At 44.0% G+C, this 27,319-nt stretch overlaps 1 protein-coding gene across 2 annotated transcripts in view; it reads left to right on the top strand.

Moving 5' to 3' along the window:
• Window positions 1-27,319, top strand: part of MAPKBP1 (mitogen-activated protein kinase binding protein 1) — a 102,970-nt gene that overhangs the window by 39,269 nt on the left and 36,382 nt on the right. For both annotated transcript variants that reach the window (XM_082282912.1, XM_082282911.1), the window contains exons 4-11: window positions 14,176-14,238; window positions 14,810-14,867; window positions 17,928-18,098; window positions 20,988-21,125; window positions 21,753-21,935; window positions 23,088-23,248; window positions 25,425-25,614; window positions 26,619-26,765. In XM_082282912.1, the coding sequence (XP_082139038.1) occupies window positions 14,176-14,238; window positions 14,810-14,867; window positions 17,928-18,098; window positions 20,988-21,125; window positions 21,753-21,935; window positions 23,088-23,248; window positions 25,425-25,614; window positions 26,619-26,765 (1,111 nt within the window). The remainder of the gene's footprint in view (window positions 1-14,175; window positions 14,239-14,809; window positions 14,868-17,927; window positions 18,099-20,987; window positions 21,126-21,752; window positions 21,936-23,087; window positions 23,249-25,424; window positions 25,615-26,618; window positions 26,766-27,319) is intronic.

The following is a 27,319-nucleotide window of genomic DNA, read 5'->3' on the forward strand; positions in this document are numbered from 1 at the left end:
CTGGATGGTAGAGAAAATCACTTTATTTCTCTCAGCTTTCACCTTTTTCTAAAAATAAAAGTAACAGTTGTCTATTTTCTCCCTTATAGAGCTATAGATAATAGGAGTTGGGTATTAAATAGATGACTGTATTTTAAAAAAAAGGAAAAAAATAGGAATAATGTGAAAGATGCTGTGTTGTACACCAATCCTTACCTGTGCTAGTTTGGACACTCTTCTCCCAAGACTGCACACTACCCATCCTTCAAGATGTTAAAGCCCACAAAGACACGTTGTGCTGCCTTTCAGAGTCTCTGCAGTGTGATGCCCCTGCTCAGAGTCCCACAGCTGGTTCCACGGATGGGACATGAGCTCAGCTGACGTTGTGGTATGTGTAGACACAGAAAGTTAAGGACATGATTATGGCAAAAGCCACCAGATGCTACTGGCTCCACTCCTTCTGTGTCCTCGTTTTCACCTATTCCAAGTGCTGAGCAAGCCTGGTTCTTAGAGAGAGAGGAGAGCAAAATGGGGCAGTGGTGGAAAGAAATGCTCTCAGAATAGTTTGTAGAAGAAAATAGGATGGAGTTTGTGTAAGCATCTCTTCAGTGGTGTAAATTCCTTGATTACTAATTACCTTTGGAATCTGACTCTTCAGTACCACAGGATGGCACACAATTGTGTTAACTGTAAGCAACTTTTGAGCTTAATTTATGGTGTAGTTGGTGATGGTTTTTAGTGTAAGAATGAATTGCAAGATCCTTACTATGGGTCAAAGAAGGCTCCTTGCTTGCACTGTCTGTAGGCAGTGTGCATGTGCTCTTTCCACCAGTGATGGAAATCTTGGAGAGGGGTTTCATTCTGTATGTGATGCTGCAGTGGTGTGAGTGAGCTGTAAATGAAGTTTGGTACTGTGGGTAGGGCAAGTAGTTAGGTAGCTTCTGTCCCACACTGTCTCACACAACTGGTGTGACAGGTCCAGGCACTGCCTGTGCAGTGTTTCTTGGGGGGCTAAGAGTATTAGCTGAGTCCTCAAGAACATTAATGTTAGTGTGGATTCTTACTGTTGCCAAAAATATTAGTGATGAAGAAAGTGAGAAAAGGGAAATGGGAATGCTTTTATCTTTGCAAGGCTGCAATGAAAACTCTTGTCACAGCAGAAGCACTTAACTGCCCTTGAAATTTCCCTGTGCTGGATTCCTGAGGCTGTGAGCAGGGAAAGGTAGGGGTTTTTGGAGGAATCCTGCAAGTTTGTTGCTGTTTGGGTTGCCTGACAAACCATATTAAGGAAGACTACGTAGTACATTCTTCTTACTGCTGCCATCCTAGTTCCAGGGCAAATATTCCAGTTCCCTCAAAAGGAAAGTGCCATTGTGCCTGTCACAACAGCTACAGCAGTTGCTGTTTTAATGATTATATTGGTCATATCTGACTTTAACCTGCCTTAAGAGAAACTCTGACTATCCTCAATCCTTGAGTGTGTCAACTGGATTTTTAAATTGGGTGGCAAGCTAGTAATAATCCTATGTAGATGGCTGGTTTGTTACTTTGTGCTTTGATCTCATTAACCAGCATGTGAACTAAAGGGAAGTCTCTATTTAAAAAAAAAGAAAAGCAGGGGAGGAGGAGGTCAGGGAAGCAGTCCTGTGGTGAGGGTCATAAACTTGCAGTTTATGTGCAAAGAAATGGAGGCAAGAGAATAAGCAAGACTGTTTTATTTAATAACAGATCTAAACACTCAGGTAGAGCTCTGCAAGTAGGAAGCTTTCACAGGTTTGGAAAGGTATTGCATGCTAGTGAAATAGGGAAGATAAGTGTTGCAAAGCTCTCTGTGCCTCAGCTATTTTGGAACACATAGGCCTTTTCTCAGCTTGAAGCTCTGCAACCTGCTGGGGTTTGCCCATTAGCTGACAAAGGAGGGGGACAGCAGAGAGCACGAGTACCCAAATGCCTGTGTACCAGCAGGTAGCAGCCTGCTCTCTGCTCCACCTGCTCTGGGTCTCTCCAGTTACACCTCCTAGCAACCAGTGCCTTGGTGCAGCAACACCACTGGCCTGGGAGCCAAGTACTGAGCTTGCATAAGAGCGAGGGGGGGGAGTGGGGGCTGAATAGCAAAGTCTGGGATGAAAATGAGATATCAGCCGCCTCAGCTGAGCTCCACCCTTTCTAAGAATCTCAAAACAGGCACTGTGTCTCCTGGCAACCTTGACACAAATCATAGAGTTTAACTTAAAAGAAGTACATACAGTCCAAAGGACATATCCCATCTCCAGGTGTGAACAACAGGGAGTCACTCCTTTTCTTCTTTCTGGAAGATCTGGCACTGTAGATGGTCTTGGGCTTCACTCAGTTTCAGAAGGCAACGAGTTAAAGGTGAAAGAGCGTCGTGTTAGGATAGCTAAGAAGTGCCAAGAAATGGTGTATTTTGTTTATTGTAAGCATGCCCTGACTATTGCTTAGGAACCAGATGTAGGACTTGGCCGCCTCCAAGCTGCACTGGAAGATGTGCCCTGCAATGCATGCACACATTGGCCTGTTGTGCACCTGAACCTGGTTCTTTCTGGCAGCCAAAGACTGATAGAGGTGCTACTGGCCAATTTCTTGCCTTTGGAGTCAGTTGTTATGCTTTTGCAATGCTGACCTAATACTTTTTAGGAAGTACTCTTAGTCTCGGACTCTAACCTGAGAACATTTCTCTGTGACAGGAGATGTAGATATACAAGCAAAACTAAGTTTTATGGTGATTGCTTCTCCTTTCAGGAAAGCCATCTTTTCAGATCTCCTGACAACTGATGCTCATTAACTACTCTGAAGAAAAATTTCAATGCATTTAAAATGCTGTGTGTTATGCTGAGATAGAGGTAAAGCAGAAGCAAATGTTCATCTTTCATTAAAGGCAGAGCTGTCACAAGGCTTCTAAAAAGATAACATGGGCAGAATTAAACTTCGCCAATCTGGCAGTGTCTGAGCTGTTCTTTCTGTGAGAAGTGGCAAGGCTGGGACAGGGAGCTGGCATGAGCTCTGGATGTTTGGGCCTGGGAGCTGCAGCAGGCTTCCTGTGCATTGTGGTGTGGACAGTTGTGGGGAGAAGCAGGCCCCCCCTGCCCCTTCTTTCAGCATCTGCCAGCCTGACCTTGTAGGGTGCTGAGTAGGCAAGGCTGGCAGGAGGCTTTAGTGCCTTTTTGTGGACCTGGCAGCCTGCTGCCCAAAGCAACTGTGAGCTTTGCCCATGCCTAGAGGAGCAGAAAACAACTGGCTTTTTGAGAAAGTGATTTTTTAACTTCGTGCTTTCCAAGAAGCATTTTTTCCTCTCTGTGTGTTTGGTGTAGAGCTTTTTTGTTTGTTGTGGTGGGTTTTTGTTTGTTTGTTCGGTGGTTTTTTTTGGTTTGTTGTTGTTTCTGACTGTCTTGCAGAGAAGATATAGCCTGGATTATGCTTATTGAAGCATTCAAGGGGAAAAGCTGCTCCAGTTTCTTTGCTGCAGTGGGGGCTTTTGCTGCCTGCTCTGCAATGCAGGAGAGATCAATAATGGCTCAATGGGTCCTGGAGGGGTCTGCCCAGTACCTTACCCCACATGTGACCATCCAGGGAGGTGGTGGTGGGGAGGGGGCTAGCAGACAGGGTTAAATTTCATTACTTTTTTGTTTTGCTCCTTTGAATGATGCCATTTTAATATTGATACACTTTTTGCTCATGGTACAACAGTTAAAGCCCTGAGGCATCAGCAGTGAGCTGTCATGTTGGTCTGCCCCAGATGATTAGTTTGATCTATGGATCTTTCTCCCTGCTTTTGAATTGCTCAGGCACAATGAGGGAATACTCTGGCTGTGCATGCTGCTGGAAACAGAGGTGTTGGCCAATTGCTTGAAAGCAGGATATATTTTTCCTTTGGGACTTGATTTTAAAGGAAGACACATATTCAGCTTTTGAGAGTTCATGGCATGGTGTCAGCTGCTCTTGCAGGGAAGTTGGTGCAAACCTGAAGTGTAGAGACGGATTTCCCTGTGTAATCCCAGCTGGGTCTGCAAATCTCTACAAGGAGCTGCTTGCTCCCAGGAGAGTACCTTCAGAGAGAACTCCCATCTTGTTATATACCATTGGGCTGGAGAGCTGAATTTGCTCAGCACTTGATGACAGATTTGATTATCCTGCAGGAATTTTATTGTAAACTTTGCTTCTCTTTGTCTTTTTCTTGCCTTTCCCTCTAAACTGCTCTTTGCCTGTTCTTTTAATTTTTAAAAGATTTTTTTTCTTCAACTTGTCTTTCATTGCTTTCTCTTCCCCTGTATCTGTGTCTTGTCTTTTCTCTGAGGTGCTTCCCTTGGGCTTTGTTATACTCACTGTTGTTCATGGGCAAAGAGAAAGCACCCCTTATTTACAGGCTGTGTATTGCATAAACAAAGAAAGGCAGGATTTATTGTTGGTATAACTGAATTTGTAACACTCTAATTCAAGAATCATTTTACTTTACCACTAATTATGACAGGAAAAGAAGGAATAATAATGCATCAGGGTAATTCTATATAGAAATGTCTCAATAATTGTGATAATGCAACTAAAACTGTAATGCATTTCTTTGCTTCTGTTTGGTTTTCCTGGTGTTATGCTCACCTTTATGCTACTCCTCTGGATCTTTAAGTCAGTTGTTGAGGGTAAATCTTCAGCTTTGTAGCCCTTCTCTGGGAAGGGCTTTGATGTGGGCTTTGTTGGATTCTTCCTTACTCCAGGGTCCATCTGGGTAATTTTTTATACGTCAGCTAATATACTTGCACATCTTGCACTTATAGAGCTCCACATTGCTTCTGGAATTTGCTATATATGGTGTTGTTAACGCACATTGGATATTTTTCTTTATTTTATTTGCTACCCCTAAAACTTTTTTTTCAGCTCCAGGTCTGTATTTTTTTAACAGACAGTGCGTGAGTTGCTCACAGCTGTTTGGTCTCCAGTGCCCAGCATGTACCTCCTCTCTTATCATCCCATTCCTGCACTCCTCTGCACTGTGTCCTGCTTTTCCACTTCTCAAGGCCTCTGCTCTCATACCATGCCTGCATTTTTCTCCACTATGCACTCCTTAGTTGTAAATATCTCAGTCTACATAAAATAGCTGTTGGTCAATGTTGTTTATATAAAGCTGTGGTTGTATTCCACAAAAGATAAACAGAAGTAAAACAAATCATCTATAGACACCTGGTCAGTTAGAGAAATTACTGTCACAGCTCAACCAAGTAAAACAGAGCTACAAGCAGGTCAAGAAAAGTTCAGAGCACACAAACCCAGGAAGTCCAAGGCCTTTGAGACTCAGTAAAAAGCTTGTGGCCTGTTGCTGAAAATGGCAAATCTGGGGCTGTCAGCCAGATACTGATTGAAGAGGGACTGGATCTTGAGAGCAAGTGGAGGGGTGGAGCACAACTGGGGAGCAAGAGATCCCCAAAGCAGGTGTCTTGGCTGGTCTGTCAGGACAGATAGTTGTTCTTTTCTCCTTGTTGTTGTGCCTAGGACAGCTGTAACTTTGGGAGACCTCACCTTATGGAAACAAGAATTCCCAAGAATTAACATAGTATGCTGTGATTCTGTAGTGTTCATCCTGGAAAAATTTGCGTTCTCTGCCTTGCATGCAAACTCTTCAGGTTTCCAGCCATGTTCTGGCTGTTCGTTTCATTTCTCTTGCTCACGCTTTGAACCAGCCAGGTTCTGCTCAAGGCTCCATTTCCTAGTGCTTCTCAGTCTTTCTTGTCTGTCTGATCAGCACATTTTCTAGTCAAGAACTATCTCAAGGATCCTTTTATTCCTCCAGTCTTCCTATCATCAGTTGCCCGTGTCTCTAACCCCTGAGGCTGCTGCTCATCTGCAGTATTCCATAAGCGTTTGCCGAGAGTGCTGAAATAAAATGCAGCTCTGCAACTCCTAGCCCAGCTGATTTGGTACTTCCTGCAGGTGTATTGCTGGCATTGCTTCCCTGCCCCTAGGGAAGTGAGTGGTTTTGGAGAGAGGGAGGGAGAAATGTGCACCCTCTATGTGCATGTGTACATTATAGTCAGCTGTGAGCCATGTGTATGCATGTGTGTATGTATATACCTGCATATATATGTGTGTGTGTCTGCACAGGCATTTGTCATCGGTGCCCTGTGTCTTTTGAAGCTTGTCAGATGTGCAGACTGACAGACATTTCAGTCTGTATAAGTCCAGCTGCTGCTTTGCATGGCTTCATTTTTCTACCTACCTTTGCTGCAGGCTGGAGGACAGGTGGAATAGTCTGCAGTGCAGGTCTGTCCCTGGTACTGCTAGGACAGGGTTTCTCATTCATGAGGGATTTTTTTTTTGCCTCTCCTGGCTTTGACGTGTTGAAGGGAATGGGGTTGTTTTGAAGGTGAAGTTCCTGCTGAATCACTGGTGACTAGGTAGCTGTGAGCCGTAACAATTAACTGGAAACATTTTCATCTTCCTTGCAACTGTAATGGTTCCCAGTTAGTAAGCTGGTTTAAATTTCATGGTTTTCCTCTGAGCCCTTTTTTCCCCTCTGCTTTCTCTACATGCACTTCTTTCCCAAGTCTTTCACAATCTCTGTCTGGCTTAGCTCTCTGCCTCCCAGAAAAGGTGCCTCCTTATTGCACAGCTCTGTAAAAAGCCATCACTCTCCTGAGGGCACTACTGCCACATGTCGCTGGCTCCAGTCTGGCTGCTCTGGGGCTGTGTACAACTTACCTGGTGGGAGACAGGACCCAGGCTGTTTTTCCTCTCTGCATCCATTTCATGCGAAGTGTTTTCCTGAGTCATCACCCTGCCTTATATTTGCCCAGGGTCAGAAGGGTTGCCAGTTTTAAAAATCCTCCTCTTCTTCTGCTCTGCCTCCTTAAAAATAGACTTTGAAATAGCATGAAAACCTTCAATGGTTAAGAATTTTCCACATGCAATAGTTCCAGGGGGGTGAGGATATGTTGCAGTGAGATCAGCTGGACCTGCTAGAAATCACTGTAGCCAGTCCACGTGGACAGGCAGCACCTTCACTGTAGGAGGAGGCAGGAACGAAAACTTCTGCAGTTTCTCATCTGTGGTCCTGGTAAAGCTGAAACTTCAGTGGTGCCTCGTGTATGCAAGAAGAGAGGCCTGGGTTGGTCAATGTTACAGTCACAATCCCTGCTCCTTTTGGGATCTTTTTATCCATTCTTTTTTTTTTTTTTTAAGTATTTTTAAAGTGTTTTGGGTGCTGTTTCATATCTGTGCATCTGTTCTCTGCCATCTGCAGCTTGAGGCCAGAGACACAGGTGGTTGTTTTAAAGATACAGTCTGGCAGGTGTAAAGGGGCTGCTGAGAGCAGCCAGTGGAAGCTGTTGGCTGTGCATGGCAGGAGTTTGTGTTGGCCCTCCCTGTGCGGGGCAGGAGCTGAGGAGAAACTTTCTGGGCACTCAGCCCTGTCCCCTCATCTGCAGCAGGACCTGTTCAGGTAGACAGGCACAAAACACACTAGCAGCAGAAGAACACAAGGATGGCAGTATCCTTGCCAGATGACAGGGAGAGCAAGCTGCCTGTTTTTGTGGATGTCATTAGGTCACATAGGTATTGGTGGAGATTTTGCAGGGCCCTCAGCTTTGAGGCTCAGTTAGTGTGATGGGCAAGGTGAATTCAGTAGCTGAAATGGTGGTGAGAACAGAGGCTGCCCTTGTCTGGGGATTATCCCTACAAATCTTTGTCAGTTCAGCTCTGCCACAATTTCCCGTTGCTGCTCTCCCTCCTCTGGGTGTGGGTGCCCACTGTTTTAAGGTATCTCTGAAAGTAAGACTTCTGGAGGCTGAGAGAAGAGTCTGGACAAGTATTTTAAAATATGCCCTGTTCTTCCCTAGGGCTGGGCTATTGGAGGCCAAGAAGTCGGACTTCAGTTTGTCACAGTTCTTCCTGTGGTTTTTGGAGCAGAGCCTCTTGTGTGATGTGTTTGAGCTCCCACTCCTGCAGATTTGGGGTGCCATGCAGCCTTTTAAATAGAGCAAGCATATACCTGGTTGGCAGTCAGAAATTTCTATACTGTTAGTTTAGTGGCACTAAATATATCACTGACTTTCTTTTTCACAGTGGGTTCCTTGTTCAGTATTCTTGGCTTTTCATTAGCCTGCACTGGTTTCTGAAGTGTGAATTTAGCTGCACCTCTCAGGCTCCCACCTTTTTAGTTCTCTCTGTCACGGATTGGTACAGGGGGCCCTGGAGGCTTTTCTGCTCAGGCAGTGACACCCAGCTCTTAACCTCTCAACAGATAGATCTTTCTTCTCAGCATGCATGTAATTAATACAGTTTGCATGAAAATACCTATTCAGTTATATAGTCAGTGTGCACATCCTCTCATCACTGTTAACCCTCTCCCAGTACTGGCTGTGAATTAAAGAATTTTTTTGGCAGGAAGAATTGCCACATAGAAAATTAACACCAGCTTCTGTAGACACTGCTTTGCTCTGATCAAGCTTCCCTAGGCAACCAATGCAATGTAAAAAAGATTTTGTTCTTATCAAAGTCTTTTTTTTCCCATGCATTTAGTGCATAGGAAGCTATTGCACTCTCATTTGAATAGCTTTGGGTGGGGGGAAGAGAGCAAAGTATGAGCTAGAAATTGAGAAATTTTGAAGGGATGGGACTGCTTGCTCTTTTCATTTATTCTTGCAGTGGCATGAAAGGCCACTTTGTGGGGGGGGGGGGGGGAAAGAAAGCTAATGTTTGTTTTGATGTCTTAGTGGAGTTTTCTTTCCTCTGTACAGCATCCTCTTTATAGCATGCATTTGGGAGAGACATGAACTTTGCCTACAGTCATGTGTCCCATGAGATAGGGCAATGCTGATGCTGAGTTGGTTGGTAGCTTGGAAAGGAATGCTACTGCAGCCTTTTAATGTTCCCAAATCCCTTGGAAGGGGGACTTGCAGAGGAAGAAAAGGGGAAAACACTTCTGCAGAAATTCGGTTTTTGTCAGCTTGCTGAAGAAGGGTGAGGAAGGAGATGGCTGGGGTAAGGCAGCTGATAATAGAGGGATGTTCTGGGAAACAGTAGGACAATGAGAAGAGTAAAATGCCCAGAACCTTTGATTTTGGTAAGTGCAGAAGTGATGCCAGTAGGAGAAAAGTCAGAAGTAAAGGTGGGGGAAGCTGCATGGAGTGACCCACTGCTGCTGACTTAAGTGAGTCAGATACTTTGTGTAAATGTGATACTGACGTCTGATTCCTCTCCATTCCTGCTACTATATTTAGCCTAGGAAAATTGCTTATTTTTTATATTTTGTGGGTCTTTTTGCTTTTGCTGGAGTCAATGGAAACTACTGTGACATTCCCTGCCTACCTTCTCCTTTCCTCTCCCTCTCCTCCCTCCCTCCCTGTTTTTCATCTGCGCATATGATGCACAGTTGTGAACATGCAAGATAGTGCCTTCATGGAGGTTTGGAAAGCTCTGCAAGGAACCTTTTTTGTTGGCTCCCTGATGGACAGTGCTCATGTTGTCTGTAAAAACCTTTGATACTGCTGTGAGAGCTAATTTGTCCTTCCCTTGTGTTACCTGAATGTCCTACAAGAAAGAGGCATACTGGGAAAGATTCCCTAGCCAAGCTGTTTATGAAAGCTGCTTGCATCAGGAAGGTGTACTTAAAGGTTGTGAGGTGGCACCACAGACCTAGAAATAATACCTTTGAATATGTGTGCTGTTGCCAACAGCCTCTGCAGGAACCAGCATGCAAACAACCAGGACACTTGATCTCAGCTGGCTGATACATGGTTTATACAGCAGTAATCCATACAGCAGTGAATAGTTTCTATAAATGTCTTGGAAATCAGAATATACTTGTGGATTAAAAAGGTGCTGTGATCATCAAGCCCTGCCTGCAGCTGTAGAGGAGGTAGGGTTTGTGCTGAAACAGGAGTGCTAAACATGCTGATATTCTCAACAGCTAATGTGTGCCAGGCTCTGTAGGTCTCACGTGAGGTGTTTCTGGAGCTAGCCTTAGTTTGCATGTTGGTACTAGCATTCAAAAATATCTCTTCAGACAAAGGTGTCTTGAGAACTTGAATTTGTTTTGAAAGCTTCAGTTTGGGAAAGGGGTGGAGTGTGTGGAACAGGTGATGTGACCATTGTGGAACTTTGGGTTTGAAGTACTTTGCTTTGTCTACATGCACAGCTGGAAGCTGTGGACAAAAAGATCAGTGCTCTCTTACCATGCATGCATCCTTTCTTATCCCTCTGGCTGTAAAATACTGAATGCAGCCTTACAAAGGAGCAGACAAAGGTGGAGGATGGTTGGATGGGTGTATGCTCTTTGATGCAATTAATTTTCCATGGTAGTTGTTTTTATTATTTTAACTACTGTAAGATTAAAACAAGCATAAATGGAAAGGAGTAGATACTTTGACTCTCCTGAGGGCTTGATAACCTTACTGGATTAGGAGGCTTTGTGGAGATGGTGGGTCAGCAACCTGATCATCCAGTGTCTCCATTCCATTCATTTTGCTAGACTGATTTCCTTTGCTAAAATGGAGCATGCCCAGAGTATTAATGGGCTCTGAACGAACTTGTTTAGGAAGCTGCTGCAGGTTCTGCTGGACTGAGCTGAGCTGTGAGTGTCTGAGCAGGCAATGGAGGCTACCCTGTGTCATTGAATCAGGTAAAAGAACCTGAGATCATGGACCTTTAACCTAACACTGCCAAGTTACCACTAACCATGCCCCTGAATGCCACATCTACATGTCTTTTAAATACCTCTGGAGATGGCAATTGAACTATGTCCTTAGACAGCCTGTTCCAGTGCTTGACAAGCTTTCCTGTGAAAAAAAATGTCCTAATATGCAATCTAAACCTCCCTGATGCAACTTGAGGCCGTTTTCTGAACACTCTGAAGAGATTAAAGAACTAGAAATAGTTTCTGCCCGTTGTGGAAGTGTACTCTCTAGGATGGAATGGACTAGAAACCTTCCCAAGCATTTTGAGAGGGAGCTGGTTTTCAAACTTGGATGCTCCTGACTCCCAGAGCAGTATCTGTGCCCCACTGTATGACTGATGGTTTGTGGTTTGCCATCTTGCTGAATAGGGTGTCCCTGGAGTTGGCTGAAGTCTTCATTGCCCTTGTGTGTGGCAGACAGGAGAGGAATGGTGGAAAATCAGTATGGGACAGCATTGCAGTAGAGTAGCTTTTGTTGGGTAGAAGTTAATTTAAGAAAGCAAGTTCAGAAGACTAGTTAATCCTGGACAAATGGCTTTGTTGGCAAGAAGATCATAGGTAATTAGTAAGTTATGTTAATTATTAACTGACAAATCAAAATGTCTTCTTTTGCTGAGCTTATGAGTTAAAATTACTGTTTCGTGGTATGAACCAATGGTTGCACACCAGTAAGGAGATACTGTGATTTATCCCCCTGCTCCTTCAGACAGTGTTTGTTAGTTATGGGTCAAATTTAGGGAATCAAGCATAGGGTTGTCTTAAGATAAAGTTAAAATACCCACATTTGTGGTGGCTGCTCTGGTACTAGAGGCTGCGTGGCTCTTGGAGTGGTTTGTTGATTTGCCTCGGTGTGTGAGCTGGGTGGTAGCTCTTACATTCCCTGTAGGCTCTGGACTTGGCCAAGGTTGGGGGAGGGGGGAGAAAGCCTGCGGGCAGACAGCCTGTTCTGGGGCGCCACTGAGCTAAAATTCAGGATTGTAAATTGCCAGAAGTTCTGTCCTGTAAGTTGATAATAGCAAAGCCCTGGACCTTTGTGGCTCACTACACTATTCTAGGAAGTTGTTTGTTTGCTTGCCTGGTTTGAAGACCATGGTTTATATTTTATATCTTTCCTCTGTTTTTTAAACTGTGTTCACTTCTCTGAAGTCTGGTTTCTCTGCTGAGTTCCTCACAATAAAATAGAAACTTAATTTTAAGAGCTGCATAGGAAAGTCTTTGCCAAGATTTTTATGTCTTCCCTTTATTCTTTCTGGTTTGTTGAAGCTTATTTTAAGCACAATTCATCCTTGTAACTGCAGGATTTTGGTCCATTAACCCTATCCAACTCCACATAATGGGGTTTTGCTTTGCTTTTCTGATTAGCTGGAAGCTCGGGATTAGGTAGATTTTCACATCTGCTAACTTCCTATTTCATATCTTGTGATTTGCAAGGCTTAACTTTCCCTGACTTGTTAATGGATCACAAACCACCTGCTTCTTTGCACTAATCCCTTAGAAATATGTAGCATAGCTTTGACTTGAAACTCTCCAGTTTGGTTCACTAGGGTAAAAAGTGCAAAAGGATCAATCCTGGTCTGAACAAACTGCTTACCTACACTTTCTCTGCTCTTCCCCAGGGTTACATCTCAAACCATGGCTATCTGCCTTTTAACTATCAAGACAGTTTGTTGCTTTTATTGCCTTGGTCATCAGGGTAAGGCATGAGTGGATAGGGGTGGGTGAAATGGCGTGGTTGGAGAGGAGTAGAGTAGTCTAAAGGAGGGGAGGGCATATCCTGTGCATCCTTGGTGCTTTGATGCTGGCTTTGAGCTAGTAATGTTAATGGAGTGTGGCAGCTTCAATCAAGGACTCTCAGCTCATGGTATTGGTGTGTCTCTCCTCTTTCCTGCTCTCTTTTCCATTTCAAAATTTCCACTGCTTTTGGCAGTGTAGCCTGGTCAGACCAAGGGAAAGGTCAGCTGCCAGGGCTAGGTGAGGAGATGCCAGAGATGTTGCAGGGCTCTGTCAACCCTTAGCTATCTATGCCTGTAACCCTCCCAGCCCTGCCTGCTGCTGGGGTTGTGGAGTGGGGCCTGGAAGGATGCGGCTCTTGTTCCAGGCAATGGGGTGCCAAGGTGTGCTTTGTCCTGTGCATGAGTGTGTGCTACCTATCTTGAAATGTTGGTGAGGTCTGTAGGTAAAGTGGAATTCTGTGATGCCTCAGCTTTTTGCCCTTCTGCTTGGCTGTTTCAGGCATACTCCTCTACTCCAGGCCAGCTCCTCCACTTCTGCATGTCCTGCATGTTTCTTCTCCCTGTGATTTATGTCTGTAGCCTGGCACGTGTTGTAAGCAAGCCCCAGCAGGATGGTGTAGGTGAAATCCCCAGTGCAGCAAAGGCTGCTGGCAGTGGAGCAGGGGCATCCTGCAGTGCTCCCCCAACACTGCAGTGAAGGAGGAGCTGGGACTCTCCAAACTCCAGCAGTGTGTTCTTGTAGAGGGACAGGCAAACCCCACAGTTTCTATTTCAGAGGGGAAGTGAAAAATAGGTCATCAGAGCAATTGTTACTCTATCTTTTATTCCCATAACAGCATTTTCAGTTACTGGTTGTTACTGTGCTCTGCTACAAGACAAATGTTGTTACATGAAGATTTAAAAATGGTGTATAGGGTGTTTGTGGAGAGTGGGGAAGGCTGCAGTATCTGTGACTGCTGTAGGTCTAGTTGTGGTGGGCTGAGGCACAGAGGCAATATGCCGTGGGCAAGAGTAGTGGGAGACAGGGCCTCTTCTCCTTCCTTCCTGCCCCAGTCAGCAATAGAGGTGTTTTGCTCCTAGTGGAGGTGATTATATTGCTTACCAGGAGCTTAGTATTGCTTGCTTTTGCAGTTCATCTTACTGAGAGATATCTGCAAGGCCCCAGAGCAAGTTGTTTATGCAGATAGACTTCTTGGGTCAGTCGTTTTTTGGCATCATATGTCTCACTTCTCAACTGGCCAGTCACTTATTGTGCCATACTCAGTGGTTTCTGTCCTGTCTGTTGTTAAAGTCAGGCACAGAAATTTAGTGCCTTTACTTCCCCTTTGTCCTCCCCCTAAATCTTTTCCAAAAGATTCCCTCTTTCCTTCTTCCTTACCTTCTTGTTCTTACACCAAACAGGCTGGTTTGGTGTCCAGGTACACAGGGTCACTTTTATGGCTGGAGACATAATCCATTAGAATTGTTGCACAAGCTTTCATGGTCAACCTTTCTGTCCAGCTTGAACAATCAGACTCAGGGCTCCTGTAGGCTGGAAAGGTAATTATTTATGGTACTAGCAAATGGTACTCCTCAACATGGAGAGACTTATGATTTCCCTCTGGACTGTTCTTTTGCTTTGTGTTTTCTAGTTAACTTCAGCTCAGCCTGTGATTAGGGGATAAAACAGCTTTTGGGGCTACTTTTGCTGCTTTTTTTTTTCTTTTCCAGTAAGAATAGCTCTTTGGTTATCTTTATGCATGTGGTGATGTCATCTCTTTTTGGTTTTCTGTTTCCTCCATCTAGGTGTGTTGTTGTGCTGTTCAATCCTAGGAAAAATAAGCAACACCATATTCTAAACAGCTCCAGGTGAGTAAAGCTTTAAGCTGGACTTGCTGTCTGTGAGAGGTGAATTCAAGACTTTTATGGTTTGACTGAAGTGCAGGAGCTGCTGTTGCTCCAGGCTAATTCCCCTTGGTAAAGAGTTGCCTTGGAGACAGGCTGCCTGCTGCTTTGACTCCAGCTCCATCTCATATGAGGTGCTATTGCTGATAAAGTACCACCTCATAAGCATTGTGATCCCAAAAGGAATGATCACGATGTGAAGGAGATCTTACTACAGCTCCATGGTATCTGACTTTTTTTTTTCTCCACCTAAAAGGATGACCTCATTATTGAAGCCAGCAGTGGGACATGGTCCTGCACCTGGAATAAAGGTGCAGTGATGAACCTCAACTTTTGGAGCTTTTCTGCTGCTATAAGCTGCTGCTTGACACTTGGGCAGCAGGGAATCCCCATGGCAAAGCAAAACCATTATGTCAGGCTATTATGGGTGACTGTAGTGTCTTTTCAGTTCATCCCAACCTACGCCCCAGTCATGATGTATTGAAATTAAGTCACATGTTGGAAATGTTTCTCAGTGTTATTTTCTCTGTTTCAGGAAAACAATTACAGCACTTGCTTTCTCTCCAGATGGAAAATATTTGGTTACAGGAGAGGTAAGTATGAGAGGAGAGAGGGTGCACCTTGTCCATCGCATTTTGAAGCAGGGCAGAGGGGCTTAGAAGAAACAAGCTGCTTTCACACAGAGGAATGAGTTTCAGAGTTGCCTCACTGTTCAGTGGCCTTGCTGGCTTATGGGTGGCTCTGGGTGCTCCTGCTGGGAGTTTTTCAACATGTCAGCTTGGGGCATGGGTCTTCTGGGGTGGCACCTGTGGGCTGAAGGTAGAGTGAAAATAAGTGAAAAGACACACAGCATGGTTCTACTCTAGCATCAATGAAGAGTACTCAGATGGTCCTGAATCTCAGCCTGAGCTTAGCGTTGTCCCTTTAGGATTTCAGGAAGTAACTGAAGCCAGTAACAGTGTTGTGGAAAAAATGAAAAGTGCATGTGGAGTGGAGTTTTAGGAATAGTCACAGAAGATGCTGGTGCCTGTGGTTTGGCATTGTTTGTTTGGCTAGGGGCAACAATTGCTTCCTCTTTCCCAACATGCCCAAGGGGGAGAATGAGGATGAGTGCAGTGTGTGTCTGTTCTGCATTAGAAGTTCAAGACATGGGCTGTGTCATGAGGCTGGAATTGCTGGATGTTAAAAATCCACAGAAATGCTGACCTCCATATGGTTGGGCTCGGTTTGCTCCTGTGTGTGATTAATGGCAGTTTACCACTAGTCCCTGTGCCTCTTAGAGATGGGGAGGGAGCATGTGTGAGATAGGTCTCCTCCTGAGCCTCAGCCACAGGGAGGAGAAGTGCTGTGCTGGAGCTGTCAAGGTGGAGCCTGTTTGCTCCAGCGGTCCCTAGTGTGGTCACTGTGATGGCAGCTGTCATGTCACTGGGTGGCTCCAAAGCTGGGCCTGCATCCTGTATGGATCAGACCAAGGGTAGAAACAAGAGTGAGTTGTTTTAGATGGAGGCTACCACGACACAGAAAAAGTATAAATTTTCCATCATTAGATGTTGTCATTAGTTTTTTAGTGAAAACATGAGGTTTTATAGCTGTAATATGTTTTAATGCCTCCTTACTCTCTAGAAATCTTAATACAATAACCCCCCTTTATATTAAAATTCTAATATATATTTTAATAGTAATAATATAAAATTCTAATAGATATATTTTCTCCATGGTATTCAGTTCTGGTGCCTTCTTTTATTTTCCTTTTTTAAAAAAAATTCTGGTGCTTGATTCTTTTCATGTGGGGTACTTTTCTTGCTAACAAACTTTCCTGTTTGAGAATTCATTGGGCTACATAGCAAATTCAAATTATGAAAAAAAAAGAAAAAGTTGTTCCAGTTATACACTAACTTTGTGGGGGTTTTTTTGTTATTCTTCTTGTTGTGGGGTTTTTTTGGGTTTTGTGTTGGGGTTTTTTTGTTTGTTTTTCCCTTGTTGCAAAGCATGTCTCGTCTTACCCTGTTGTAAAACCGTTTCTTTTTTTCAGTATCCTCCCACGTGTCTGACATTTGAATTATTGCTTAGTGTAGCAGTGTCCCCTGCTGGTGTCAGCAGTCGTGTCTTAGTTCAACCTCTGTCCCATAGGGAAAAGCTTTCTGAGTTCACTTTGTCAATCTCCCTTTTAGCTGCCTTATGCTAGTTCTGCCTAATAACACCTTAGTTTTCTGCATGGCTGGCCTTTCAGGGAGGAGAACATGGAGGTTAGTCCTTGGCTGCCATACATATTAAATGTCTTTTACATATTTCAAATTCATAAGAAAACTTTTTTTTTCTCTCTTTTTAATTATTATTTTTTATTTCTCCGCATGGAGTTGTAGAGTCCTTGTCCATGGGGGTCACACACACTCTTTTGGTGAGCATTTCTTAAAAGATGAAATGCAAGTTCAGTTTGTTAAGGTCTTGGGGTGTATGCTAAAGTACTGGGAAATATTTATATGTATGTACATATTTAAATATAGCAGTTGTTTAGAAGAGCAGCTGATTCAGCTCATTGTAACATCTTGCTAGCCACCTTGAGACCTGAGCTCTGCGTTGCAGGAGGGAGAACTGTACCAACTGCAGTTAAATCTCACCATGGCTCTTTTCCAGGCCACAGGCAGTTGCTTAGCAGAGCTTTTGAACAAGGCAATTAAAACATGCACAATTTGAAGCTTTTAAAGCTTTGGCTTTCACTTGTGATGAGGCTTGCCTCGCCCACACAATCGAATGACTAACTTAAAACTAATCAAAAAGGTACTGTTCTGCCATGTTGCCATGGATATGTTATCTTACAAGCTACTGTTTTGACAGACTTCAATGTGAAATTGTGAGCAGTTACTGGAGTAAGATTTGCCCATCAAGCACATTTCTTGGCCAGCGTTTCAGCTCATCTTGTGCGCCTTGTTTTAATTTGGCTTAATAACAAGCAATTAAACAAAAGAAAAGATTTGTCTGGCAGAAAGTGCTGAATTAGCATTTTTGTTTCTCTGGAGAACAAACATAAAACCAGAGGCTCTGTTCCTGCCATGTCTTTTTCTCTGACATTACCCTGCCTGTACTCTTTTGGGCAGAATGCATCCGTGTGTTACCTTGTGACAGAAACGATGCTGCTATTCCATCAGAGGCCTCCCTCAGATGGTGTGTGAGAGTTCCCACAAAAGCCATGTCATGTTTCTGCATGGCAGGACCTGGCTTGATATCTCAGATGTCCATGTTGTGTTATGAGCAGAGGATGTGAGGGCTTTTGGTTCACTGAGTCTAGGGATAACAATCTATTACAATCCTTTTCACAAGCAGGCTGTAAGTTCCCATTACAAAGACCAGAGATGTGCATCAAAAGTATTGTTCTAGTCCCTGGCTAGAACAGGGACTAGCATTTTGTGAGTAGCATAAGAAAAGGATTAAAGCAGGGGAGGTGGTATTAATTTGCACACCTGTTGAAATGCATATACTCCTTTGGTTCTTAGTCTAAATCTGGACTTTAAAGGATCAAAGGAACCTCTAAACCTATTGTGAGTGCACCATCTAGACATCTTTTTCCAAGCTTCTGCACATTTACATGCTCAAATCTGTCAGAAGCGACCTTGGGGTTATATTTCCTGTTCTGTGTCTGTTCTTGTCCCTTCCAGAGCGGGCACATGCCAGCAGTTCGGGTATGGGATGTGGCTGAGCAAACCCAGGTGGCTGAGCTCCAGGAGCACAAGTATGGTGTGGCCTGTGTGGCCTTCTCCCCCAGCTCCAAGTACATTGTTTCAGTGGGGTACCAGCATGACATGATTGTCAACGTGTGGTCATGGAAGGTAAGTTTTCTAGGAGGTTGGGTGGACCACAAGGTGTTGCTAAATTAAAAAGAGCTTCCAGTCTGACTGTAAACTATTTCAATTCTATCTTGCTTTCTGCTTTTTTTAATTCTGTAGTTTTTGTTTGGTTTTTGACATTCATAGACACAGACAAATTTGGACATGAGAGAAAGCTATGGTCCTTTAGGGAAGGTCTAAGTAATTTCCATGAAGGGATATTCTTTATGGTTGGAGATGTGTGACATTTTGCTGTCCAGCCAGAAAAGCCTGGACTTTGAAACCTTGCCAAACCATTGTGATTTTTTTAGAGGCTTGTTAAAAACTAATTTATGAGGTTAAGGAAGGAAACTCTCATTGGCCAGAGATTTCTTTTGTAGTGTAGTGGATGCTCTTGGCTTGTTTTGATTTTTTTTATGTTGAAGTTTGTGGTACTCTGATCCTATCCTTGATGGGTGGGAAAGGGAACATAGGGAATTCATAATGGGTGAAAGCTGATGAAAGTCACTCTGCCTGTCACTGGATTGAGGCAACACTTGGTAAAAACAAAGCCTGTGTCTTTCCTCTAGTAAACGTTTAAGCATTTGTTGTTTGTAGATAAGAAAATAAACATTTATTTTTAGTAGGCTAGGGGTCCTCTGTAGTAATAGATGCTCCTGCTACCTCTTCAAGTGCTGTAACCCTCTCTAAAAGAGATATGATTTAAGAAAATAAATCAATGCATCTGTTAAATCTCACAGGATCATAGAATCATAGAATGGTTTGGGTTGGAAGGGACCCTAAAGATTACTTAGTTCCAATCCCCCTGCCATGGGCAGGGATACCTTCCACTAGACCAGGTGGAAACCCCGTCAAAGCTCTGTCTAGTCTGGTCTTGAACTTTTCCAGGGATGGAGCATCCACAACTTCTCTGGGCAGGCTGCTCTGATGCCTCACCACCCTCACAGTAAAGAATTTCTTCCCAATAGCTAATCTACATCTACTCTCTTTCAGTTTAAAACCATCACCCCTTGCCCTATCACTACACTTCCTGATGAAGAGTCCCTCCCCATGTTTTCTGTAGGCCTCCTTTGGGTACTGGAGGCCCACTATAAGGTCTCCCCAGAGCCTTCTCTTCTCTCTTGTATTATACATTTAGTATGTTACTCTTTTCATCTCATTTCCTGTGCTGTAATTTAAGATCTCACTGTTAGTTGTCTTCTGTATGAGCTGAAGTTTGACGTTGCTATTTTTTCGTATGGCTGAACTGTGTGTGTAGTGAGAGAACATAAGTGTTATGTCTGTGTTGAAAATTGAGTGCTCAGCCTTTGGATTCTTTCTAGTTATACAAATGAAAGTAGTGACTTGGACAGGGTCACAATGCATGGCATATGTGGAACAGTACAAGTAGTTTTGCTTTCCCTTGCTTATGCAGGTTTTCTGTTCACTGTATAATTGTGGACATGAGAACTTGTGAGGTAAGGACTGTCTGACTCTTCTGTGCTGAGGAACACACACTTTAAGCTTATGTTCCAGATTGTGATGGGAGGTCCAGCTGGCCTTTATTTTGCAGGCTGTACACCAAAACTAGAGATACTTTACCTGACCAAAGTCAATAAAGACTGAGACTAAAGCTCTCCTGAAGCATTTTCCTGCACTTTTAACCACAACCTGTCTATCCTCTATGCTGCTGCTTGGATTTCCCTGTTTTTCCTGAGTGGTAGACCTAGTAATTTGACTGTGATGGAAGAGAAAATCCATGTTGTCTGTAGGATTCCCTTGCTTCCTTAAAGAAAGACCATAAGCAATGATCCCGATGCTGAGGTCTGCAAGGGTCTGAAGCTTTTCTCTGTGCGCTGTTTTGAAAGAAGTTATAATTGCTGTCCCACTTGCTTTTCCTTTATTCTGGGTTGGGGGATCCTCTATGGTGATGGTGCAGCAGGCTAGACTCCTGTGGTGCTGGTTTCTTCAGTTCTGTCAGCACACAGTCCAGTGGGGCCCTTTGAGTGGCGGGGTTTGTGTGCTGAGGGAATTGTGTCTGGAAGACTGGGAGCAACTGAATCCCTGAAGGGAAGGGTAAAGGAAACACAGAAAGAACGAAAAGGATTGCATTGTTGTCAGCCATGTTCTGCATGCTTGCAAACCCACAACAGACAGAGCAGAAAATTTTTTTATTCTCACTTCTATCTGGGCAAGGCAGGGGGAGGAAAACTGAGCAATGACACTGTGAACAGGGAGCTCCTCCTCCTATCTGGCCATTCTGCTTGGGCAGTTTCCATCCTCTTTTCTGTCCCTGTGTCTTCTTCCTCCTTTCCCAAACTCTTTGACATTTTTGAGGTGCACATTTGAGGTATAACACATTTTGCTTTTTCTCTTCCAGTACAAGCATGGTCTTTATGTATTTTGGGTCTTTTGATAAAGTATAATGTGTTTAAAGAGAAGGGAGAATTTATGGAAGAACCAGTACTGTTTTCTCCATGAAAATACCTATTCCTGATCTTGAGTGCTGTGCCCTCATTGCTGCCTGGGGGCTGGGAGAGTTCTTCCTTGTTGTGGCCTACATCTGCATTTGCTGATGGGAAATGGGTTTGCTCAGAGCTCCTGGTGGTTGTGAAACCAACATGTTTGTCATGGTTCAGACACCAAGTTCCTGCAGGCACTGGTGCCTGGTGATTTGTTCTTGATCATAGTCAATGTGGAAGAGGAATTGAATATAAATGTGAATTGTACTGTCTGCCAAATCAATGTTCCCAGCTAATGCTGGGGAGGTTGTATATGGAGGTGAATGGGGAATAGTTTGAGCCTCGTCTTTTCCCTGCTGCAGTGCTTGTACTGGATATGTGCCTGTAATTGAAATTAGTTCCTTTGCTTCTGAGCAAAGAAATTAAGTAATCTAAACAATTATATTTCCAGAAAAACATTGTAGTGGCAGCCAACAAAGTCTCAAGTAAAGTGACGGCAGTGTCATTCTCTGAGGATTGCAGTTACTTTGTCACTGCTGGAAATCGACATATCAAGTTCTGGTACCTGGATGACAGCAAAACCTCCAAGGTGAGAGAAAGTGCATCAAGGCCGAACTGTAAACAGCCATTTCCATCTTAGAGCAAGGTGGATTTTGCCCCAGTGAGCTGTGGGAAGTGGGAACTTCTTGATTTTGCTGGGATGCAAGGATAGCCTTCCACCTCTGGCTCTCAAGTCTCAGTCTCCCCATGGGCTGATAACACCAAAAGCTTGTCTTATCCTGCACTGAGGTAGGGCTGTGGCTCCTGGAGTTGCTTAGAAGCATGCTTGTCCTTTAGCAGTCACATATACTGAAGGACAACTAAACCAGAAAAGAGCTGCAGTCATTTAACTCCTTGGAGCACAGAGGTAGGGAGAGCTATTTGACATTGGTATGAGCATCTCAGAAGGTTGTGAGTGTAATTTTGCAGCATCAACCAAAGTGTTTAAACTTTTAGCTGTTCTGCTATTCTCTGGGGGGCAGAATCCACCTATCGTGATTTTTCTGTGTGCTCATGAACAATTGCAAACACGAACAGCAAGTAAAACCTCTCCTTGTAGGCTGTTGACAGTTCTTTCTTTGAATCACTTCAGCACTCAGGGGTTGATGTTCTAAAAAAATCACTGTCTGCCTGAAGTGCCTTGCTGAATTTCTAACAAAGTGTTTTCTGTTGGTAGGTCAATGCCACAGTTCCCTTGCTGGGTCGCTCGGGATTGCTTGGAGAACTGAGGAACAACTTCTTTGCGGACGTGGCTTGTGGAAGGGGCAAAAAAGCTGACAGCACTTTCTGTATCACATCCTCAGGCCTGCTCTGTGAATTCAATGAAAAAAGGCTGCTAGACAAGTGGGTGGAGCTGAGGGTGAGTTTTACATCCTCTTATTCTGCAGTATTTGTGCCTGCTGAAGCAGAGCAGGAGCAACAAATAATAAAGGCACTCAGAGGTACAAGCTGACCACCAGCAATGAAAGTAATTGTGCCTCTGCCACCCTGTGCTTTACTCTGGAAGGCCAGGCAAAAATAGTCTTACTTCTTGGCAAAGGGATTTTATTAATCATTGAGGTTCTTTTATTCTCTTGTCTCAGCATTGCAGTGACTATTCTACTGGCAAAGCAATGTCCTTATGGCAACTCCTGTATGGTCCCTCCTGCCTTGGCCTGGCCAAATAGGAGTTTTAGAAGGGTTCTGATTTCTGTCCAGTCTGCAGTGTCTTACTTGGCTTGTGCATCTGAAATGCAGGTTGCCAAGGTACTAGTTGATTTGGCTATTCTAAACCACCAGGTTGGCCCATAGTTAAGAATATGATCATGCTTGTTTTCCTTTCAATTGAATGTAACATGCCCACCTGAAAGGATCCAGTGTATTAAAATCAAGGGAAAAAGTCTATCCACGCTTTCACTCAAGTGAAATGCCTCTTCTTTTCTTTCCTTTCCTTTCCTCTCTAAAATTTGCCTTTCACTCTCGCTCAGAATACAGACAGCTTCACAGTAAGTTGAAAAAACTTTTTGCATTGAACTCATCCCCTTTTCACGACACTCCATTTTGTACCATTTTCTGCCATTTGTACAGATCCCAAAGGGAGGGGAAGAAAATCCATTTTGTTCTGTTTCTTGTCTTCTCCTGACAGGTAATGTGTTGGCGTGCTAGTACAGGGTGAGGTGCTGCTTGCCTGCCAGTGGTGTTGAATGTCACCGGAACAAAAGCAAAGTTCAGAGTAGGACTCAGCTGGAGCAAATGTGTAGCTCTGCTGACCTCTCATCATAGTGGGTGGCAGAGAAACTGGGCTTTTTTCTAACTACTTGGGATCTGTAGTGGACCTTGGCTGGAAAGTTCTTCAGAAAGGAAAAATTGATTTTTAGGCTTTTCCTTATTCTCAGGGCTCGACTTCACTACAGCTTTTCTGACCATGACTCCTTTGTCTGTCAATTTGCTGTTCTCCCTGTCGTGTGTCTGGTGACCTTTGATGTGAGAGCACGTTTCTCATTTGCCCTCTCATGTGCTGTGTCCTCCTTAGACCACTGTGGCAAACTGCATCTCTGTGAATCACGACTACATCTTCTGTGGCTGCGCTGACGGCACCGTGCGGATTTTTAACCCTCTGAACCTTCACTTTGTCACCACTCTGCCGAAGCCACACTTCCTGGGAACAGACATCGCAAGTGTGACTGAGGCCAGGTACTGTGGAGAAGGGTGGAAGGGAGCAAGGGAGGCTTGTGGGGGTTAGAACTGTTCCCCAGACCTTTGCCATCTGGAGCATGCTCTTTTTATGGATTAAAATTGGCAGCCTGTTGCAGATCTCTCTGAGCTGTTGCAGCCTTGCCCTGTATGACTGGACTACAGCCCAAACCTGGTTGCTGGAGTACACAGCTTATCTTGCTCTTCATCTCCCTGGGGTTGCTCAGGTCTGGTGGCATTGATATTGCCACCAGACCTGAGCATTTTGGCATTGGTTGCTATGAGCAGGCAGGCAGAGGGCACAAGATGCTGTGGCACGCTTCAGTTGTTTCTGTACCATGGCACATCCTTTGCTTATCACTCTCCTCCATAGCAATGATGTTGCTAAGAGATGCCCATGTTCTCATGGGGCATTTTCTCAAAGGCTCTCTTGCAATCTTTTATAGACTTAAATCTACTATTGTCTGTAATATTTCTTCTCCCTCAATCTTGTGCATTCTGCTGTCTTGTTTTCCTATCTTGCTCCAGTATCTTCTGTCTTGGCTTTCTATTTCTTACCTTTTGAGGTGAGTAATGTGATTTCTATGCAGTTCAGTCTGCCTCTTGTAGAGGGTGTTTGCCAGTCCTGGCTGGAGGCTTTCCCAGTGTTCTTCTGGTGCCCTCTTTCACTTCTGTCTCTAGTGGGGAAAGAAATCTAAAAACGATACGAATCCACCAGCCGTTATGCCACTGGGTATCTGGAGTCTCCATGTCTACAGATATATACTCTAAACTTTTCTTGGGAACTTTAGGTAAAGGTTCAAACAGTGAACTGTATAATCCTCCTCCAGAAGATAAGTGGGAGATAATGATGTTCCAGTAAGGGAGCTGGAAAAGGAACTCTCTCAGTTTCTGGTAGTGCTAAAATCAAGCAGTTGTATATATGGACTTTTTGAAAAACTCTGCTATTCTCATGCATCAGTTAAGCAGAAATATTCATATGCATCTTAAATATGTATTTGTAGTGCTGATTACAATCTAACAACATTTTTAAATGAATTTATTACTTCCAAAGAAGCTTTAAAACACAGGACTCCTTATGTTCCCAAGCATGCCAGAGCCTCTCTGTGGGATGCCAGTTGCCTGCAGTGAACTGCCCACGACTGTATCAATTACTTGATTTTTCAGTAGAATTTGGGCTGTGCTCTTCTGCTCTTCCAGCCTTCAAATCTCTGCAAGTGCAGAAGCAGGGCTTCAGTTGTTTGGTGTGCTACGTGCACTTTGGCTTCATTGGTGCTTTAAAATTACCAGTTCTCAACACCCTGGCACTCTGTCTATAATTACCTTGCTCAATATCATTAGCAGCCTGTGGGATGGTTGAGTTCACCTCAGGGCAACAGAGAGCTCTTTTGTTTGCCTTGCAGCAGGATTGAACAGAGAACGCCTGTAGAAGAGATACAGGGCTCACATGGCCATGTGATCTTGGGCCACACCTGGGCAAAGAGGTGTTTACTGGCTCTACAGAACTCCTTTCTAAGTTATGATCAGAGAGCTTGCCTAACTAGAAAGGACATTTGCATTTTGTTTTATATCCATCTGCAGTTGCTCATCTCACAAGCTGCTGCAAGCAGCACCACGCTGGCCTGTGTGTGGGGTGGGAGTGGAAGGGAAGCAGGTCAGGCAAGTGGCCACTGAAATGAACCATTCCTTTGTCCCTTGTGCTGATGTGCTTCTGTGTTTTGAGTGCAGTGCTTGTTCTTCTACTTGGCAAGAGCAGTTCCTGCTATCAGTAAACAAGATATAGTACCCACCAAAAGATGATACTCTCTCTTCCCTTTGTTTTGAGATTATTTGACTTGGATTTTGCCACATGATTATGCAGGGAAAATTATGATGATTTCCAGTAATCATCAAGTGTCCTGTTTCGTCCTTCTTCAGGGAAAATCAGTCACCTGTGGTGGGACTCTGTGTTGGATGGCAAGGAGAAAGACTTTTGCAATGGGACTTTGAGGCTTCTTTGGGACTCCGGTTGTTCAAGAGACAGGTCTTCCTGGCCAGCTACTCTCTCTCTATATGCCACAGTGTATTGTTCACCTCAACAGTGCCCTGTGGAGAATCTGAGCTCTCCTGTTTGAGCTCCTTGCCCTGACTCCTAGAGAGCACAAATTAACCAGGCTGTTGTTCTCTCTTTGTGCAGCCGTCTTTTCTCTGGTGTGGCTGATGCGAAGTATCCAGACACGATTGCCTTGACCTTTGACCCCACCAACCAGTGGCTTTCTTGTGTATACAATGACCACAGCCTGTATGTGTGGGATGTCAAAGACCCGAAGAAAGTGGGCAAGGTGTACTCTGCTTTGTATCACTCTTCCTGTGTGTGGAACATTGAGGTATGTTGTCTGCAGACACAGGTGTTGGATTGTGAGTTGCAGCTGAGAAAGTCATCAGACGAGCTGCCAAATTTGAATGCAAACACTTACTGTAGAAGGAAAGAATTGACTCAAGTTTTCACCTGTGGTTGGTGTGTTTGCTACTGGGCCTGAGAACAGTTCTTTGGCTGCACTGCAACAGCTGACTGATTGTGTGAGATGCAGTGTGCTACTGAAAAAAAAAAATCTCACCATTAAAAAGTGAGAGGTGGGAGAAGAAGCAGAATTGAACAAAGCTGAATACAGAGCCTCCTTTTAGAGGATGCAAAAGAGATTATTGCTGACCTCAAAAAATTGCTTGAGATCTGTGGTGAACAAGTGCTTCAAAAAACCATGAAACAGTGATAAAGTCTGAACTCTGGTCCTCCTTAACATATTCACCAGAACATGTGGAAATAGTCTCTCAAGTGTCTGTCATCTTCCAGTCTGTCTAGCTGGCTTTCCCTCAGAGGGACAGAGGGAAGAAAAGGAGGTATAGGAAACAGTGCAGTTGTTAATATGTTGAAATATGTCCAACGGTGGTCAGGAAAGGGGAAAGTGGAAAGAAAGTGGAAGAGGTTGAGAACTCTGTTATTATTTATTAATTGCATCACACCCTTTCCTTCTGAATTATAAATAGACAGTAGTAGATGAAAGTTGCAAACAATAGCGCAAGGTGGTTATTGCATGGTCATTGTCTGGGATTTGAGGTGCTCTCTTTGGACTATTAGCAACAAAGGATACTGGCTTGTTGCATGCTTCTTAAGGAGGTTTTTCTGTGATCAGGGAAGCTCAGTGAACATTTGTTTGAAGTCAGTATGAAACTCTGGTCTGCAAATAGGTTTTTATCAGAACTGTCTGGCTTTCACATTTAGAAAACAGAAGACAACCCTTTTGTCTCATTTTTTTTTTGAAATTTGCTACCAGTATCTAGAATGGCAGATGCCAGGCAGTATTATTCAGGGGTTGATTTTACCTGCCCTTAGATGTATCCAGAGGTGAAGGACAACAATCAGCCCTGCCTCCCCCCTGGTTCTTTCATCACCTGCTCCTCTGACAACACCATTCGTCTGTGGAACACTGAAAGCTCCAACATCCATGGCACAGCCCTGCACCGCAACATCCTCAGCAATGTAAGAACCTAGGTTTGGATTGCCTCCTTGTCCTTGGGGTTGCTCTTCTTCACACACAGGTATTCCCAAGTTAAGGCCCAAATTTCTTTGGATCTCCAAGTCAACACAGGTTTCTCTGTAAACTGAGCACAAATCTGGTTACATGTATGAACCTGAAGAAACATGAAAGGAGTACTGGGTGGAAGGACAGTTTGTCTGAAGCAGTCCTGGGGACTATTGCTATTTTCATAAACTGCCCGTGGATTCATCAAGCTTAGTCTCTTCCATAAGGGCCATATGCTTCAGGAGAGCTGGTTCTCTTTGTCTGCATCTCTGTGATGTGTAACCACTTTTAAGATTTGTTTGGAAAAGGTGCATTAAATGAAGCAGAGGTTGGGGAGAACTGAATGAAAAACAGCTTGCACTCACTTCATCTATATAAGAGGGAGCATAATCATAGAGGACAGTGACTACATATGGACATTTGCTTCAGATCATGGAAGATCTGTGGACACAGCAGTCCTGATCTCAGGAAGCAAGTTGAAAAAATTCTTGCTTTTTCTGTCACTTCTCAG

Source organism: Coloeus monedula (assembly GCF_965178545.1).
Source record: "Coloeus monedula genome assembly, chromosome: 6".
NCBI lineage: Eukaryota > Metazoa > Chordata > Aves > Passeriformes > Corvidae > Coloeus > Coloeus monedula.